The sequence below is a fragment of the Oryzias latipes genome, chromosome 7 (genome assembly GCF_002234675.1).
Source record: "Oryzias latipes chromosome 7, ASM223467v1".
Taxonomy (NCBI): Eukaryota; Metazoa; Chordata; class Actinopteri; order Beloniformes; family Adrianichthyidae; genus Oryzias; species Oryzias latipes.
The window spans coordinates 8775233-8794572 of NC_019865.2; the positions used below are offsets into that span (position 1 = coordinate 8775233).

The following is a 19340-nucleotide window of genomic DNA, read 5'->3' on the forward strand; positions in this document are numbered from 1 at the left end:
TTCTCACTGAGCTCAAACATTTCTCTCATGAATCTCAACTATGAATGTCTCTTTGATGACTTACTTGCTTTGGATGTTACTTGTGACTCTTAGATCACTTTATCCTTTGTGCTATCTTAGATGACCCCACCCTTACATTGACGTGTTCTCCCTACTTTGACAAAGGTGGATAAAGGTGAAGAGGATTTCATGTAATCCATGGGCACCAGTGGGGTTCACAAATTATTGAAGAAAAAAGGTTCAGCGCACTGTCTAGTGGGTCTAGATGACCCGACTCCAAATGTTAAAGTGCCTAGGATAGCACTAGGGTTACAGTGATACAGTTAAGATGTACCATTAGCAACACTTGAACACTTGGAGTTTATTTTAATAAGTATACTATGATTTTGTACAAGTTTTATTATATGGACATGAACACTGCAGAGAGAGGTAGCCCAAAAATAGGAAAAGAAAACTAATCTAAAAAGGAAAGTGGTAAAATTATCGGCAAGTCATTTTTACTTCACAAGAATTTTTATAACAAGATATCAAAATCTAGAAAAGAGTTCCACACAAGCATTCAAAAAAGGACAGAAAGCTAAAAATTATAACTGTTAGATAGAATTACTTCAAATTTAATGTTAAACAGCCCAAAAACAAGTTTTATTTGGCAAGTTTTAAGCAATTTGGGAATTTTTTCGAGTTTTTTATGTACCTAATTGTAGTTCATTTTGATTAGAGTGAAGTGTAAGTGGAAATGACTAATTTTAGAAGAAAAAATGCAAACAAAATGAGAATAAAGTACCATTTTAATACAAGTTGGCCCATATTAATATATCCTCATCAAATCTAACACTAGCATTTATTCTTAGAACATAAATCTACATTTTTGTGTCCAAAATAATAACAATGAATGCCAGTTTCAATCAACAATATTTATTGGACTTTAAACTAACATTCTTAAAATTGAACCAAAAATTACAGCGATTTAAAACTTAAATCAAGTTTTTCTATTGTCAAGAGTGTGGAGCAAAGAAAATTTGACTAATTTTATTAAGAATTTGCTCATTTTTAGATCCTGGCTCTTAAGTAATATAAATCATTGTGCAGTAGTTGAGAAAAGCTTAAAAAGGTGTAAAGATACTTCTAATATCCCAGATGTCTAATTAGTTTACGTGGTAGTGTAAAAAGTACTGAATTGTCATTTCCTGAGAACTCCTATTCGTGTATTAGAAATTACACGAATCAAACATACGCACACTTTAATTATATTTTTGAGATTTTTGGAAGAAAATAAATGAAGCCCAATTTGGTTCGATTTTCGTAACATGAACCATTGCAGTCTGTTTCTCATACCTAAATCCTAGAAACCAAAAACAAATGTAAACTTAAAATATATATATATTTTTAATTACAACCGTAAATATTTCTTTAAAACGTGTAGTGTAACTTTTGATGAAAGTAAGTTTTATTTTTATTTTTAACGGGGCTTTAATACTTTGTCCCTTGCGTCTGTGGAATGGTACGGTCCGTTGCCTAGGTGTTTGTAGAAGCCAGTTCGCTGCTGGCTTCGCCTAGCCTCAGGACTCGGTTTTTTTAAGGCAGTTTCCTAGACGTGAGTACAGCTTAAACTGCAAAATGCGGTGTCAGGTCCAGTGTGTGGTTAGATTTAGACTTTTGCATGCCTTTTCACACACCCCAGTTAAACCCACAGAGCTGTGCTGACTGTTGGTTTGCCATGAAGCCACCGTTAGCTAACGCTAGCTAGCTTGCTATTTACAAACTTTGGAAATACTTTGACTTGTGAGCCCTGCCATTTGTCAGAACCAATTTTGCAATATTTCTAGTAAATATTCACTATAACTTTGTTAAATGTTTAAAGGTTTCGGGTGAGTGAGATTTTCCCTGAAGAAGACGTCGAGAAAGAAAAAGAAAAACACATTTTGCCACTCGTCAGACATTTTGGAGAGCAAATTAAGCAGAACTCAAGGATCTTTTTTGAGTTGGGGTGTTTTATGGTCTGCAAAGATTCACGATTAAACTAAAAAACACTAGAACCCACATTACTGGACAAGACGATGCTGAGTGCATGCTGCAGAGAAATCATGGAGGTTGCAGCTGCTGTGGAGAAAACCTCCGTGATGACAGACAGCTTCTGCAAAACTGACTTTGGTCATCAGTTTTGCATAGGCTCGCGTGATGCTGCTTTATCTGCAGCCTGTTGGCTGAGACAGATTATGCAGGACTAGTTGAGGACACAGCAGAACAGTTCTTCTCTTTGTTTAAACAGAGACACACTCAAAAAGGCACCAGATATGGTCATGGATGGACTACAACAACAACAGCAGGGGGCAATGAAGTTTGGAAGTAAAATCTGCTCCTTCAGACTGCCATCATGTCTGAACTGAAGGAACAGTTCACGGGTTCAGCATCACCAAATGTAAGCTCTGACAATGGATCGTGATGAGGTAACTTCCTACTAATCTATGTATTAGTCATTGGTCATAAACATTAGCAGAAATTCTAGGAGCAGGATTTGTAAGAAAGTTTTCCTCGCAAAACATCAACCAATTGGTCTGACTATAAGAGGTGTTTGAGAATTGATCCTTGGTTTGTGACCGTATGTTGCATGCTGTGGGAGATCCTGATCAGGTTACACGTCTCTAAACTACAATACTGTGTTCTGCAACAGGTGTCCAGTGCTGCTTTGTAGCTGTGATGTTGTGAACATGCGAACGGATCAGTTTCCTTGCAAAATTATTAGACGGATGTGGAACGTTTGGAACAGGGCTCTGCAGCCTTTAACACTAAAAGAGCCGGTTGGCCCAGTTTCTTACTGACCAAAACCCAGTCAGAGCCACAAAGTCCCACTTCATCTTTACATTTTTGTGGCCATTAATCAATATATATATATATATATATATATATATATATATATATATATATATATATATATATATATATATATATATATATATATATATATATATATATATATATATATATATATATATATATATATATATATATATATATATATATAAAAAATGTAAAATGTAGCATCTAACAATATACATAAATTAATTGGTATTTCAGAAAGGACATTGCATATTAATGTACATTTAAAATTGAATGTTAATATGCTAGATTTAAGCCACAAGCTTATTTATATTTGCAGTCCCCTGGCAGAAATATAACAGTGTTATATTTTTCTCTAATTTAAAAATTTTAACTTTTTTTTCTCATGACAAAGCAGTTCCTTTCAAAATAAAATACATTTGGTGTCAAATAAGATTCTCCCGCTGCAGGAGATTTACTGAAAAAACGCAAGAAAGCCAAATCAAAAATTGCATTTTCCACATTTCCATGTTGCATCTTTGGAGCCGCCTTCATCTTTTTCTTCTTTTACTATATAAACCATAGAAAGATGATGTAAAACCCCTTTAAAAAAACTCTATAGATGTGAATGTAATTATATACTGACGTTGAAAGTGTCAAACGTGTGTTGTGCCAAATTTAAGGTGGACTTGTTGTTTTATTACATTACACCAGGCTTATAAGCCAACTAAAAGGTTTTTCTTTGTTATTAATTGCTTTCCAGCAAAATGAAAAAAGGGATTTTTCATGAATTCTTAGTTTTTTGTTGTTGTTTTTTAATTTGAAATTAACTGAAATAAAACCTTCACCCAACAATTTGAGGTTTATCATAGGGAAAGTAAATCGTTGCATTCCTAATATAAGTAAATGGAGTTCCTTACCCAGGATAAAAAGTAAAGACAGCATTTTGCCTTTATTTCAATTTTGCAAAAGCAGCTTTGTCTACAACTTTAATTCTTAAACAGGTTGTCCATTTGTTTTTCAATTTCCTTCACGCTAACCACAGGTTTGGACCGAGCTGGACCACATTTCTAAGAGGCTTCAGGAGGATGGCCTATCCCCAGAAGCCAGCGCAGAGGATCGCCAGCGCCACCTGTGGCACCTGCTGCTCCGCAGCGAAGCCCAGCTGCGGTCGGCGAGCCAGGAGCTGCAGGCGCTTCATACTGAGCAGAATAATGAGAAGAAGGAGGTGAGACATTTCTGTGGGATTTAGTTTCACCATCTGCTGTGTCCTCAGCTGTTTCACCAACTACGCATAATTCAACTCTGCAATGTTTAGTGGAGAGGAATGTGTTCCCTGCACTGATATTCTAGTTTGAAATGGGTGCAGGCTGGTTGTGATTTGTTAAATATTAAAGAATTTCTTTTTTTTTTTTGTGGTGAATATAAAGGTGGAGAGCTACGTCGAACACATTCGAGGGCTGTTAGAAGACCGGGAAAGTCTGACTGCAGAGTATGAGGTAGAAAACCAGGACCTGCGACATGAACTTCAACAGATCAAACATCAACAAGGTAAATAACTATTTAGCGGGTTATTGTTAGCATTCTTACATAGCCTGCCTTACTGTGTGCATGAAATGCCTTAGTTTTTGTTAAAATGCCCTTTTTTGATTGGACATCAGCTAAACCACTGGGTTCTGGAAATGTCACTGATTTTCAGAGAGTCAAAGCAAGGAGCTAGCTGAGATGCTGGTTCAGGGAGAGCTGGAAGAAATCGCTTTAAGCAGCCCCAGTGAGCAGGTGGCTTACTTGTTGGTGGAAAGGGTAACGCTCCTTGAAAGGCTGGAGGCTGCGGAGAGGAAACTGGACGTTCACGGCCTCGCGGGCAACTTGGAGGAGGTTGACCCTCAGGTAAATAATTACCTATAAAAACATCCAAATGACTTTGGGTTTGCTTGTTTTTTCTTGATACCATTTGCCCATTTGAGACAAACCTTCTATGTCCTTTAGAAACAAGTCTGAGGAAAGTTTTCAAGTTATGTAAGGTTGAAACAAGAATTTGATTTGGATGTCACGGCTTGAAACAACTAATTACCGGATACTCCAAAACAAATGTAAACATTTAAATTTAAAATGTTCAGCATTTGAATTTTGCATTATCAACATTTATTTTTATTCAGAGATGGAACAGTAGGTTTGATAAATGCCAGCCTTTCCAAAGTATCCAGCTGCATTTCATTGTAAATTTTGCTGTTAACAATACATTAACACGATGGTTTTTCTTTAGAATTCTCTGCAAACCTTGTAAACATCAATCCCATGTTTGCTCCGGTTTTGTCACTTCCAGTTCGCTGTTAGACTCTTTCATTTCCCTCCTTTCCGTCTAAAAGTCATGGTCCCTGTTTTAAAACAGAAAAGTACTGAAAATACCATTGAAATTGTATTTTTGTCCAATAATTCACGGAAATTTTGGAACGCCAGCCTTTTACCCTTTTCTTGTCAAACTGAAATGTTTTTATGGTTACAAATTAAATGAACGAAATTGATCTGTAAATGTAAAGCACCAGTATTTGAAAGCAGGGCTCTGCAACCTGAGGCTCTGGAGCCAAACTCTTTTGTTTCCTCCATTCTGGTTCTTTAGCTATGAAGAAAAATGCTAACAATTTGCACAAATAAGGAGTTTGTGGTTTTGGTTCATTTGTTTTTAATTATTCAAGTTTTGTCATTTAAGTTTTGAACATGTCAGATATCCAAATGATGGTAAAAGGTTTGTTCTACTTGTCAGAGTGGTCAATCATTATTACATTTCTATCTTCTGCTGCACAACAGTGGCTAGATCCTGTTTAGAGGCAAAGTTCTTATTGATAAAAAAAAGGATTCTACATAAATGTTCGATAGTTTTTATAGTAGAAGGGAAAAAAAATATTAAGGCGCTACAAAGTTGTAACGATGGAAGATGCCATGTTTGATTTGGCTTTCTGATGTATTTTATTTTGAAAGGAACTGGTATGCCACACGTGAGAGAAGTTGAAATTGTTATATAGATAAAAATGTAACCCTGTTATATTTCATGTATTGTACATTTTTAAAAACTATATTTTATTAATATATGTAATAATGGCCACAATTACACAAATAAAGTGTTTTTTTTTAAATGGTGAAGTGGGACTTTGCGATTTTGGTCTGTAATAGACTGGACCAAATGGCTCTTCTAGTGTTGAATGTTGCAGAGTCTTGCTTTAATCCATAAATCTTATTAGAATTTCACATTAACCTCTATAAATGAAGAGCAGTTGTTTCTGACAGGAGCGTATTTGCTCTGGAAGTCTGGATGGAAAAGGAGGAAACATTCGATAGAGAAAGATCACGCTCAATGGCTCGATTCCAAGTCTGTGCAGAGTTTTGGGGAAAACGGCTCTGAACGGTTTCAGATAATGTGCAGCTATAAAACGGGACTGTGTTTGTTGTGTCTGTTGTTGTGATTCTGCACACGCTGGTTTTTCCTCTCAGCAGTCTTCCTCCCAGAGTCCATGGAAGAAGCTGTTTGGCCTGCGCAGGTCTGGTCAGAACAAACACAGTATTATCCCTGTAGGTCGCCACTTTATGGCTACACTAACTGACTAACACTGGTGTTTGAATGCAGACCCAGAATGCTGCAACACTGCCTTGTTTAAGTGAAGTGTTGCTCAAATAACGGGCTAAAATAAAAAAGATGCACGCTGGTATTTTTGTCAAACATGGCTGGATCCAGTTTCACTTCTGCTGCCAGAGGAACTTCACATCACATTACTTACATTCCACAGCTGGCTCCAAGGATCTTTGGTGCATGTTAAAATGCTTTCTCCTTTATGTTCCTACTCTAACTGACAAGATTTATGTAAAAAAAAATGTGCAACAGATCATAGAAGTCCCATGAATCCCAGTCGTCAGCATGTTTCCTTTTTTCCCCGTTTGTTTCTCTGTCTGATGGTTGATGGATCTATTCCCTCTCGCTCCAGGCCTGCAGTGTTTTACAGCTGCATGCTGCGTCACTTTAAGCGACATTTGTTTTGTTTTTTTTTCTGCACAATCTAAGCAGCCATAACTCATTGTTTCCCGTCAGGCCCAGCTTGAGCAGGTTTCCAGAGAGCAGAGTGAGCGGCTTCGCCTTGAGAAGGACCTGGAGGAGGCGTCCAGGAGGCTGGCCATGGCTCACCAGGACATCCGCAGGCTCACCAGTGAGCTGGACGCTGCAAAAGACAACAATCAAGGCTCAAGTGGTATGCTTTCAAAGCATGACTGCTCATAAGGTGGCTTTGGTTTGGTAGAAATAAAGAAGGAACAATATGAAAGCATCTCAGGTCTTTAAAGTCTCCTTCTGGCATAAGTAATGTTTTAAAAAGGTCATTCAGATTTAGGGCTACATAATGCTGTTGTTACTGCATTATGTTAATACTGTTGTATACTTTTTGTATTTGCCATTTAGCATTCTAAGCTTTTATATGTACGTTTATTAGTTTAATACAAGAACAATGAGAGAAGCAGACAGGAAAAGACAATTAAACAATTAGAGCCCTCCAACCCCTCAAAAGTTCTGAAAGGTTTGATCTCACCTATGGAGATAAATGAGCAATGCAAGCTTTGTTTTTTTGTATCTACAGTCTTTTTTTTATTTGAAATTGTATGATTATATTTTATATTACTGTACAAATAACTTTATGACTAAATTCATGTTTGTAATCGTAGGGTTTGAGCTTCAGGGAACTGTTGAAGAAGTAGAAAACCTGAAGAAAGAAGTGGACAATCTAAAACACTGTGGTGAGACAAAGTGGCAGGAAATCAAAACCAATGTAAATACATTTGCTAAATACTGGTAGATGCTTTTATTTTATACCTTTTAAAGAATATTTAACATTCTTTAAAATGAAATCTTTTTTTTTCTATGAATTTTGAATTAAATTAGTTGCTTTTTCTAGTACTTTGGGTAATAGTTTAATACAAGCGACGGTTTTCAAAGTCTCTGTTAGAGGGTTTTCTTTTTTTAAAGGGCTTTCTAGCAGCTCCCAGTTTTGAATTTATGAAGTTGAGGTATGAACCCCAGGTTCAGTTTTAAAAACTTGCCTTTAGGTTAAAGTTCATTCCAGATGCTGATCTGTGGACTTCATTTAGGCTTCTTTAGTTGGCGATTGGCCAAATGTGGTTTGTGTCTCTGATTTTAAAACCTGTGAGGAAAACTCTTTTTCTGCTTGACTTGGGAGTCAACCAGCTACTTCTGGATAAACTGAATGTTAAGGAAGGCTCAGTTTGAGTCTTTAAGACAGAGCTTTGGGGTTATTTTAGAATGAACATCTCCATGTTATCCCAGTGAAACTCATAGACAGCTAAATCGGAAAAAAAAAGACTAACTGTGGTCAAAGTTCCTCAAAAACGATCTTTGTGAGAGTTACATGTTTGACATTCCAAAAACAAGTTACTTCCCGCCTGGATTATTGCAACTCCCTTCTTTCTGGTTTACCACAAAAAAACTCTACAAAAACTAAAATACTTTTAAATCCATCCACAACCTTGCCGCCTCATTTCTATAAGATCTTGTTCATGTCTCTCACAATTCACCAAGAAACTAAAAACTCAGCTTTTCCAATCTGCCTATTTCCCCCCATAACTTGCTATTCCTGCCTATCTTAAATGTATATTTTATTGTACATGCTATTGCTTTTAATTTTATTTTCACTTTTATGTACGGCGACCTTGGGTTCTTTGAAATAAAATGTATTATTATTATTATCATAACAAGACTGAGCAACAAAGTGGACTGTCATGTTAAACGTCTGTCCACAGATATGATGAAGCTGCAGCTTTCCAAAGAAGAAAACGACAGATTACATTCTGAGAACAGAGCTCTCAAGGAGAAGCTGCACAGTATAGAATCTGAGAAGAAAACTCTCCAAGATCAGGTTGGCATTCTGTTCTTTGTTATTGAAATATTAAAAAATTGGTGTAATATCTAAACATTAGTGTGTGTGTGTTTTTTTTTTTTAGTTGTCAAAAATTTATTCTGCCAAAGAGGCTGAAAAGGAAAAGAGCTGCGATCCACAAAACTACCAGCCTGCCATGTCAGATCCGATTCACAAACGGTAGTTTCTCAAGAGAACTTCTTTTCTGATGAGACAGAAAACTTTTGTCTTAACTTTATCTTCATGTATGTTCTGAATGACTTTAAATACAACTTTAGGTGCCAAGAAGCCATGGAAGATGGACTTGTACAGGTGAAAGAGCTGCAACGGCAACTCCAGAGGTTACGCAAAGAGCAGGAAGAGCTGGAAGAGCGGAACGAAGAGCTGGAAGCCCTGCTGGGAGAAGCTCAGAATGCCAGCAAGGAGGAGAGGCATCGGCACGAGGGAGAGCTGGAAGGGCTGCACAGGCGGGTAAGGACCAGGACTGGATTCCCTGGAAACACTTCTTCATAATATTAGAATAAAAGAAAGCACAAAAAAGTACAAAGAAAGACAATTCAATGAATAACATGAAATAGTTTTAAATAATCTGAATCTGAATCTCCAGGTGAGGAGCTTAGAGGCAGAGCTGAAGAAGCAGGATGCTCAAGAAAAAAATCTAAAAAATGGAGAAGATATTAAAACCACTGATACCTTCTTGCAAGTGGTAAGAAATCTTTCCAAAAGTGGTGTGAAAGAGTGAGAATGCGTTTGGGGAAAAAAATGGACAAAATTAGCTCGCTCTCTGCAGAAGAAGATTTAGGTGAGAAAATAATAAGAAAAGTGCAAATTTTGATGTTTCCAAAATGCAAGAAACATCTGAGGGACAGCAGCCAAGAGAGACTGGCACTGCTGGAGGCTCGTCTGACGGAGGAGAAGGACTGGAGGAAGCAGCTGGAGTTAGACCTCAGCGCTGCTCAAACTGCCCTTAAGAAAGATAAAGAGGTAAATAACTACATATTAAAATGGATGTAAACACTATCCTATTGAACTGGAATTGTTTTTTTCCCCTAAAATAATGCACAGTTCAACAAACATTTGACCAGGCGTGGATACCATCGGTCTAAATGTGACATTTCTCTTTGCATCTGGAGTAGAATTCTCCACTAAAAGTTTTAAAACACTTTGAAATATTAACAGACTTTACAAGCCATTCAATATTTATGATTTATTGTCCGATTCTCGACATGGAAGGCTTTACAGTTCGGTGAGCGGGAGCTGAAGAAGCTGAGGCTCGAGGTCAGTGGCCTTCAGACAGAGTGTCAGCAAGGAAAAACCCTCATCAAGAGCCTCACGCAGGTCAAAGGGGAAAAGGCTGCTCTGGAGGAGAAGGTTAGTCCAATTTACTTTGCTGGAATAAATGATATCTTATATAAGGGCAGCATACATTGCCTGTCATGGAATACATTCAAGTTCCACTCTGATCATCTTTTGATCTATTGTTAAATCATTCCCAGGAATCTTTTAATCATGATTATTCCGTTTTTAGGCAAAATACAAAATCTGTGTCATTTTCTAGGATAAAGTTTCTGCAAAGAGTCAGGAGTTCATTAGAAAGTCCCCTCTGAATCTTGGGTGGGTTTGGCACAGAGTAAGCACGCCCCCTTCCCATCATCCATGTGTTTACACCCCCCCCCCCCCCCCCAGCTTACAGCCCCCGTACCGCACCAACCTAACATTACTGATGCAACAAAAATGGCGAGCAATATTGGAGCTATCCAACCAGATACCAGCTCAGATGAGGAAAATGAACACGTACATGAATCTAATCGTCTACAAGCAGATGCATCAGAACGGAGCGGAGCAGGGAGCTTGTGGCTTGCCGAAGTAGCTTCTCTGTCACTGCTACAAGCTTTTACCAATGGCAATTTTTCATCTGCATTTATATAAAGGAATACTCAGAAATATAATTTTAACTTTCTTTATACATGTCCTCCATCATGACAAAAATGCCACAACATGTTAAAAACACAATTTTCCTCAGACTGGGTAAAAAAAAACCTGTTTTCATGTTGACATGAATGTGTTGTAGTGAACTTATAGTATGCTCTACTTTAACATTTAAACTGAACTCTTTTTTTGGTCAGCTGGCCCAGATGGAGCGGGCCCACAGCAGACTCCAGAGTGAGCTGCATCGCTTCAAATCCAGCAACCAAAGCCAGGAGAACCAGAGGGAAGGCCTGCTGCAGGTTGAGCAGCTCCAGAAGAAGATCGACCAACTGACTGCTGAACTCAGCGGCCTTCAGACGTCCTACAACACCCTGAGGTAGATTCTAGAGCAGACATCGCTCAGTTCATAAACTCAGACCTCTTTAAACATTATTACTTCAATAAACCAGTGTTGGCTGTATGTCTTTAGGGAAGAGCTGACATCGGAGCGGATGCAGACCGCAGAACTGCAGACCAAGCTGAGGACCACAGCTCAGGAAAAGCTGGAGGCCGAGGAGCAAAGAAGCAGACTGGAGCAAGAGACACAGAGCCTGCAGAAGCAGCTCTTGTGGCATCAAAACCTCCCCTCACCCACAAAGGAAACCGTCAGTGGCAGCAATAAGCTCCACACAGCAGCCATAAAGGATGGAGACTGGGATCAGGTGCGTTGACAGGCGTCCAAACTAAATGTCCCCTCTATTTCCTTTTTGTTAAACCAGAAGTTGTGTCTTGTCTTCATAGCTTTCAGCTTTGAAACAAGAGCTGACTTTTCTGCAGAGTAAAGTCTGGGAGGAGCAGCAGAAGACTTCGCAGCAACAAATGCTGCTTGAAGCTCAGCTAAGTGAAGCTCAGGCCCGGATCAAGGTTGTTCAATCTCATTTGATAATGTCATTTTTGTATTCTGCATGTTTTCATATACTTGTATAAAAAGTATATTATGTTCGATGTTTACAACAGAAAGGAATTGCCCCTTTATCCTTTTAAAGATGTTGCATAGGATTTCCCAGCACTCACTTGGGTTTTTATTTCTAGTCCCAAGATTCAGTGTTGAGTCAGAAAGCAGAGGAGGCTAAACAGATGAAACAAGACCTGCAGAGAGCCCAGAGCCTGTTCACCTCAGCTGAGAGGGAGCTGCGCTATGAGAAGGAGAAGAACATGGACCTGAAGAGACACAACGCTTTGCTGGATCAGGAAAAACTTAAGGTGGGCTTGATTGAAGCACATTATTGATTGTATAATAATAATAAATGTTTAAACAATCAAATTGATCACACTTTTTTTTAACTTTAAACAACTATGATCAAGTTTGGAATTCTCATAGAAAGTCTTCATAGTGTTGTAAAAACCCGGATTCCTTGTTCTTCCCGCAGATTTCTGCAGAACTGAAGCAGGCTCAGCTCAAGCTGGTCCAGGTGGAGCAGAAAGTCTCCAGTCAGACGGCCGAGATCGAGTGTCAGCAGCAGAAAATCAGGGAATTGGAGCTGGAGCTGGCACGGACCAGCACCAACCACAGAGCAAGCAGCAGTCTGCAGGAGGACCTACAGGCTGAAAGAGCTCGACTCATTGCTGCTGACAAGAAGGTCGGTACTTCTGTGGGTTGGTTTGAAAACCAGCTCCTTTGATGAATCTGGATGATTGCTAAGGAGGAACATGAAAAAGAACTGATCCACAAAAGGGCAATTTTCTGCCAATAAAACAAAAAAGTTTTCTGTGGCGGTGTTTCCCTTCTTATCTGTCAGCTATAGCCGGACAGACTCCGCCTGAATTATCTTGTTTCATTTAAATTTTTGAATGAATGAAAAATTTGAAGGCACATTTTGTATCTTTATCACCCAGAAACTGTTTTGACCCTCCGAGCATTAGCAAAATACGCAGTGAAATCTGCCTTCTGAGCCTTTAATGGGATCTTCTGTCCATGACCTAATTTGGCCTTGAGCCTTAATAAAGTTAATCCTTATCTCAATAATCAGTTTGCAGCACTAGCTAGCTTTTGCCTTATAAAACGGAGGAATGAAGGAAATTTACCTCATGAAACAGGCTTGGAAAGGAAGCAGCATTCTGGGCGGGGCTAATTCCACCTGGACACCTATGATAGAAGATGACCAAAATGTTGTTTCTGTATTTCCCTCTCAGTCAGTTTCCCCTGCTTAATCTCAGTTAATCCCCAACTCAGCCCATAACATCAGATTACATTACCTTGTAAACTGAACATTAAACTCATTCATACGCAGTTGCTGCTGCATTCACCTAACCGGTGGTGATGGTTCAAACATCTTCAAGACTATGAATTATCTAAAAACAAACAAACATGAATCTCAGCCATAACACATGACGTGGCCTCTTTTTAGCCTCACGTGTGCCGTACAAAAGGTTTTGCATCCATTTAGCTCAAAAGAACCAACGTCCAATGACATTTTTTTGCTTTCATCTCTGTGATTTTCTGGGTGGTTGTTGTTGCTGTAATGGAAGGTGCTGGAACTGCAGCAGCAGCTGAAAAATGTTCAGCACCAGCTCCGTGTGGAGGAAGCCCGGGCCAGCGAGAGCAGCCGTTTGGAGCGGGACAGCAGGGATCTATCCGACAACCTGTCGGCTCTGAGGGCTCAGCAGCAGGAGCAGCACATCGCCAGGTCAGAGCTCACGGATCCCCTTTTGATAACCCCAAACAATGTCAGCATGTAATACTACCCCACTGTTCCTCTCTCAGGAAGCTGCTGGAGCAGCGTGAGGAGGAGCTGCAGCAGCAGGTGCGCTCGCTGAGGCTGAAGGAAGCGTCCCTGTCCAGGACAAACACGGAGCTTAGCCACCGGGTCCAGCAGCTGGACATCAGGCTGTCCATCTCTGAGACTGAGCTCAGCAAGACAAGAGAAGAGGTGCAGGGTGGTTTACACTTCCTCAGGTCCTGCAGCTCGCACGTTTAGACAGCTGATATTGGATTAAAAACAAACCCAAAGAAATGTCCTCAGTAAAACTCTGAGTCTAGCTATAACTTAATGTTCTATCATGTCTAATTTAATTGTTTTTAGATTATCAGGGAATTTGCGATAACACCTGACATTTAAAATATTATTTGAAGGGCGACATCTTTGAACACCCACTCTTATGACGATCATGATTTTGGTGTTTTCTTGTGGCATTTTTCTCATGATGGAGGACATATATTGGGAATTTCTGAGTATTTTTTATTTAAATGATTGTGAATCAGGACCAGAGGAAAAATTGCCTTTTGACAAAGAGCTTTTTTGTGATGTAGAAAATACCCTGTACGTGCCTCTAGGTCCCTACTCCAGGCTCTCAGGAATGGGGAAGTAACAGGGAGGGGCTTTTCCAAAGGTTCCGCTCAAAACTTAAAGACGATTTTATAAAAAACAACTGCCGCTCTGGTAAATCTAAGTCCTAGAAAGGGAACAGGTTTTTTTTATTTTGGCTAAAAACGTCATAATCATAACTAAATGACCACTGGGATTGCTTTTAAAATAGATCAAAAGATGATCGTAATGCGTCTTTTAACATGCTGTCCAGGTGAAAGAAAGCCAGAAGTCAAGCCAGAAGGTGCAGGAGGAGCTGCTGGTCAGTCAGCAGGAATGTGAGAGGTTACAAGCAGAGTTACAGCAGGTTCTCCTCCAGCTGGATGCAAATATTAGGTAAGATATTAACATCACTATCCACAGCACCAACATCCAGTGTTAACACATATAAACCCTGATGGTTCTCTTCTTTACATTATCTCTGTTCCGATAACCAGGAAGTACAATGAGAAACAGACTCAGAACAAAACGAAACTGCGTCAGGCCAAGCAGGTGTTTCTTAAGACGACGGCACAGAGGGACTCCACTATCCAGAAGCTGGAGAACGACCTCGCACTGGCCAACAGTCTTTCATTCAAAGTAATACTTAATACTTAGTACTTAAAACATCTCAGTTTTCCTGCGACATCTTGCCTCTGCGGATTTTAGGAGAAAGAAAGGATCCAAACTGTTGTGGCAGAAAACGAGAAGCTGCTGGAGGACAAGAGGGAGCTGCTGAGGAGGATAAGTGAGGCAGAGGAAATGGGCAGTAAAGGCATGAGGACTGCTTCAACAGTCCAGCACAGGTATTGCACATAATAAGCCTCTCCATGTGCACACACACACACACACACACACACACACACACACAAACACACACACAAAGACATGTTTTTGAGAGAGCTCTTCCATTTGGATATTTACATATATGATGCACGAATCCACGATTGAAAAAATGCAAACCATAAAAGTCCATAACTGGAGGAGTTTCTCTGATTTGCCTCTCCCAAACATGACCTACTTTTAGTTTAACAACATCATCCAATTTATCAAAAACTCGCAAAGACCCAGATTTTCATCATTAAGAAATATTTTACTCATGCAGTAGCGTTTGCCTTTTTCTGTAACTTTTCAGACATTTGAATTTAATGTAACTTTCTTCACAAAACAAATAATTAAACCAAAAAAAACATTTGAAAACTCTGACTAAAAGCAAACAGGCTGATACTGAACGTTTTTTTTAGGACATCAGAGAAGCTGGATTAGATTGACACCAAAACGTTTTTTATTTTGAAATGAAAGCAATTTAATGGGTTTCTTGTTTGGAATCTGTAAAGAATTTAAGAATTTGAGAAACTTTTATTTTACTTTTTTTTTAAACCCGAAACAAAATGTTAGTTGTGATGTTTTGATCATTGAATGAAGTTCTTTGGCTCGAACACCAGGGGGCAGAAGACTAACGTCCCATATAGAAGTTTCATTTTTAATGCAAAACGTCTTAGGAATATTTGTGAATATGTTTCATTTTAGATTTACCAAGATTTTTGGTTTCTTAAATATGAACATTTCATTGAAAAAAATCTTGTAATTTTGAAAATAAAACGTTTCAGTAACTAAAAAAATGGCAGTTTTGTACTGCTGTGTTGTTTCTGTCAATTGAATCTCCTGCCTAATGTCTGTTGAGCCTAATGAGATATTTGGTGACTCCTGAGAGGATCTCAATTGTGTCTTGAGTTTGTTCAGGAAAATAAGGAGAATTCATCACAGCTGTCAATGACACAGTTACTTAACTTAGAGCTTCATCCTTGTTGTCACACCATAAACTAACATGCTGGGAGTTCACAGGTTAGAGTCAGGGTTAGGAATTGAAAAATGTAGACTTTGTTTTCTCTAAAACAAACATTTGCTTCATCAGTTGGACAAAAAACAAGCGGTACGAGGAGAATTTTCCCTCTGAAATGATGTTTGTCTCCCAGCATTTGCTGCAGACCAAGATTTGTGCAGAAATAATCACCTTTGATTCATTACCTTTTGATAATGCAGACCTCGTCTGGCTTCATCCCTTATGTAAATTCTGACTGTAGGTGTAAATCTGCTCCTTTAGGGTGAACATCCTAGAGGTGGAAAACAGACAGCTCCACGAGAGAACAATGAAGCTTTCCAGTCAAGTTGGTTCCCTAGAACGGGCTCTGAGGAACGTCGAGACATTCTACAGTCTGGAGGTACGAACACGTTTTATTGAGTAGGTCTCCTCTAAACTGTTTGCTTTTGCAATCTGACTATTTCTTTGGTAGACCAAAATAATTAATTGGTCTGATGTGAAGAGGATTTTTATGTAATAAAAACAAATGAGTTCCAACTCCCTACAGAACATAAAGAAAATGTTCCCTTCTGATGGTCTCAGTGACGGGCCTGTGCACACGTCTGTTTTAAGGTGAGTAACAGTATGTATGTGACGTGGTCCTGCTATGGACTCCAGCATCCTGTGAAGATGGATGAATGTTTGCGATACGAGTATGACCCCATCAGCCCTGTTCTGTCTCGTTCTCAGCCTGACGTCAGGCTCCTGCGACCACATGGGCATCCTGGATGCAATCTGCCGGTCGAAGAGTATGCTGATGAACGGCACGGGGGCATCTGTCTCCACACAGCCACCTTCCGAGCAAGGATACCTGAACCTCGCGTCCCCGCTGGTTCCTCCAGCCGCTGCCAAGGATGCTGCGGAGAGCTCTACCCACAGTGATCAGGTGTAGGAGGTTGGAAAGGATGACACAGCTCTGGTCTTTGCGGAATCAGCCACAAATAAAAGGATAGAGGTCTGAGTATTAGTTAACGCTGATGTATTTCTATTGAAACAACTAACAAAATGAAAAATACGTAATTGAAAATGTAGAAACCAGTTTTTTTTTTTTATTCTGGGCTGTATTTGAAAGCAGATTCTTGTGCCTCTTCTAACTGTTTTAATCACTGACAGGATGCATAGATGCACAGAGGGGTGTGTCGACCCAGACTGTTTTTCAAATAGGCCAATAAGAGGGAAAAATGAGCCTGAGGTTGTTAGACCCTCTCCGGGTAATGGCTAATACCTGCACTTTGTCCCTGAGGCAGTTTAAATATTCCAAATGTAACTGGAGCCAGGTCAGTCCAGCAGGTAGATGCAAAGTGGCTTGTTACAAAAACCAAGCATAATCTGCGGTTACATGTGCAAAATGTCTTTGGTCGGATCAAAGATCGGATTAGAATTGAACTGTGTACAAGGGCCCAGAAAAACTTCATCCGATTATAACAAACATATTCATACGCCACACTTTCGATTGAAATAACTCATTTGGACATGCACAGGACTAACTAAAATACCGGAAACGGCCGTGGAAGAAGAAATAGCGAGTTCCGTTGTAAACAAACAAAGCTGCTGCATAGAGCGAGATGGTCTTCTAAACGTGCTTTTATTGTTATGATTATTATGAAGTGCCTGTTTACTTAGAATTCTTTAAATCCGTGCCGCCAGTACTTTATTCCTGGCTGAACGGACCCAGAAGAATGGTTAATATGTGCCAACAACATTTAGCTTTGGATGTACTTAAACTCCATGCGGTCAATGCCGCAACGTGCATCTTGGCTGCATGTAAATATGTGGGAAAGAAGCAGCCGGATGGACTACGGTCCGAAGCCTCCTCTGAGCTCACACTGTAACAAAGCACCCTTCCCTGCCCACAAACACGACATGGCTCACTCAGGCGGAGCAGCAGGCCGGTCCTGTTCTCGCTCCAAAGCTTCCTCTGGAGCGCCACGCCGTCTACGTATGACATAACAGCCAGAGCAGTAATGCTCAGAATAAATTATTTACATGCACCACGATCAGATCAAGAATCGGAATAACCCACCTGTCTCAATCGGAAGGAAATTTTGATCCGAATGACTGATTGGGGCAGAGTATTCCAAACGGTGTGTTTACATGAAGCATTTTTATTCTGATCAGGCCTTTATTCCGATTATTACTTTTGTCCATGGAACCGCAGCTATGTTTTTTTTACCTGAAAGTTTAGACCTACTTTGTACAAAACGTTTTGATTTATTTCAAACAACTGGGGCTACCTGGCTGTGACCTAGTGAACTGCACCTGATTTTAGGTACTTTTGTTTTCAAACCTGACTCAAACAGGAAGTCAAATGGTTTCTTCTTAGTTTGAACGTAGGTACGAACTAAATATTTTGGTTTATTTAAGTGTCAAACACTTCTTAACAGAGAAAAGACACAGCAATGGCAGCAATTTGCTGTAAAAGATATGACCAATAGCACAATCTTTTTAGGATTCATACATTTCTCTGATTTTATTTAAATATATGATCACTGAAGTTTCTGAAAGATGTTTTGTTAAAGTGTGTTAAATTACACAATTGTTTGGGATTTTGAATGCTTGTCGTTTGATCTGAGCACTTTATCATAAGAGGATTGTTCATATGAACGCACATCACTCCCACATGTTTTCCACAAGTACGATCTGCGGCGTGTTTTTAAAGCCTAGCGATGCCTTTGGGATTATTGATATTTAGGATCTCACAGCTTTATAGTTTTGTATGCATTTTTACACATTTATACTGATATCATGAGCAGTTTCTGTGGACCCATTTCATGTTTATTAAGAGTCTGTGAAAAAAACACTAATGCTAAATTGAGATGTCCTGTGAGAAATCTTCCCATTTCATGTTTGTAGATGCCACACCAGTGTTTACGATGGACAGCAGTCAGGGCTATTTCTATTATTATTAATATTTTAAGTCATTTTTTAAGTTTTCCTTCAGAAACACCACCAGCAGATGGATATCTATCTATGATTTACACATCACAAAATATAGAAAAAAGGGAAGCATTTATGGTATAAAGCAATGTTTTGAGGGCATACTTAATCCAGAAGAACCCATGGTGACATCAGTGTAACAGAAAAATACCAGAAATGGATTCTGGGGTAAAATGCACATAACTTTCTTTAAAAGAAAAAGATGTGTCTGGGTTCTTATGGGTTAAGACAGATCAGGTACTGTTTTAAATTAGCTTATTTGCTAATTTTAAACCCAGATTCATCACATAAATGCTCCTAAACACGTCTTTAACAAACAGAATTATAAGCATTCAGCCCAAATTATAAATCACCACTATTATTTTTCCATTATAGATGCAGAAAAATGACAAGATTTTAAAAATGTGCCTAAAATATGTTTAATGTGACCCGACTGCTGCCTTTCCGAACGACGGAAAATATAAATGAGGATGTTTTGTTGTTGTATTCTGACATTTTTTTAAATTAAAGCTATTTTCATAAATAAAATGTAATGACTTGTCTGTTTTGGCACCACAGAAC

The 19340-nt window shown here is 39.1% G+C and overlaps 1 protein-coding gene across 5 annotated transcripts; it reads left to right on the forward strand.

Moving 5' to 3' along the window:
* Nucleotides 1–1510: 1510 nt before the first annotated feature.
* On the forward strand, nucleotides 1511–19307 carry ccdc30 (coiled-coil domain containing 30). 5 transcript variants are annotated; one of them, XM_011476917.3, is made up of 27 exons: nucleotides 1511–1594; nucleotides 2270–2447; nucleotides 3863–4045; nucleotides 4248–4368; nucleotides 4517–4707; nucleotides 6307–6384; nucleotides 6899–7055; nucleotides 7522–7593; nucleotides 8614–8729; nucleotides 8815–8909; nucleotides 9008–9200; nucleotides 9337–9435; nucleotides 9582–9713; nucleotides 9963–10100; nucleotides 10856–11034; nucleotides 11128–11359; nucleotides 11439–11561; nucleotides 11730–11900; nucleotides 12068–12277; nucleotides 13167–13324; nucleotides 13402–13567; nucleotides 14217–14338; nucleotides 14440–14581; nucleotides 14651–14787; nucleotides 16086–16203; nucleotides 16351–16415; nucleotides 16533–19307. In XM_011476917.3, the coding sequence occupies exons 2-27, from the start codon at nucleotides 2433–2435 to the stop codon at nucleotides 16732–16734; spliced, it is 3615 nt and encodes a 1204-aa protein (XP_011475219.2). In that variant the 5' UTR covers nucleotides 1511–1594; nucleotides 2270–2432; the 3' UTR covers nucleotides 16735–19307. The 5 variants fall into 5 exon arrangements, with proteins under 5 accessions (XP_011475219.2, XP_011475217.2, XP_011475220.2 ...); XM_011476915.3 differs by having other exon boundaries at nucleotides 2270–2419; XM_011476918.3 differs by having other exon boundaries at nucleotides 2270–2419; nucleotides 11475–11561.
* Nucleotides 19308–19340: the final 33 nt, after the last annotated feature.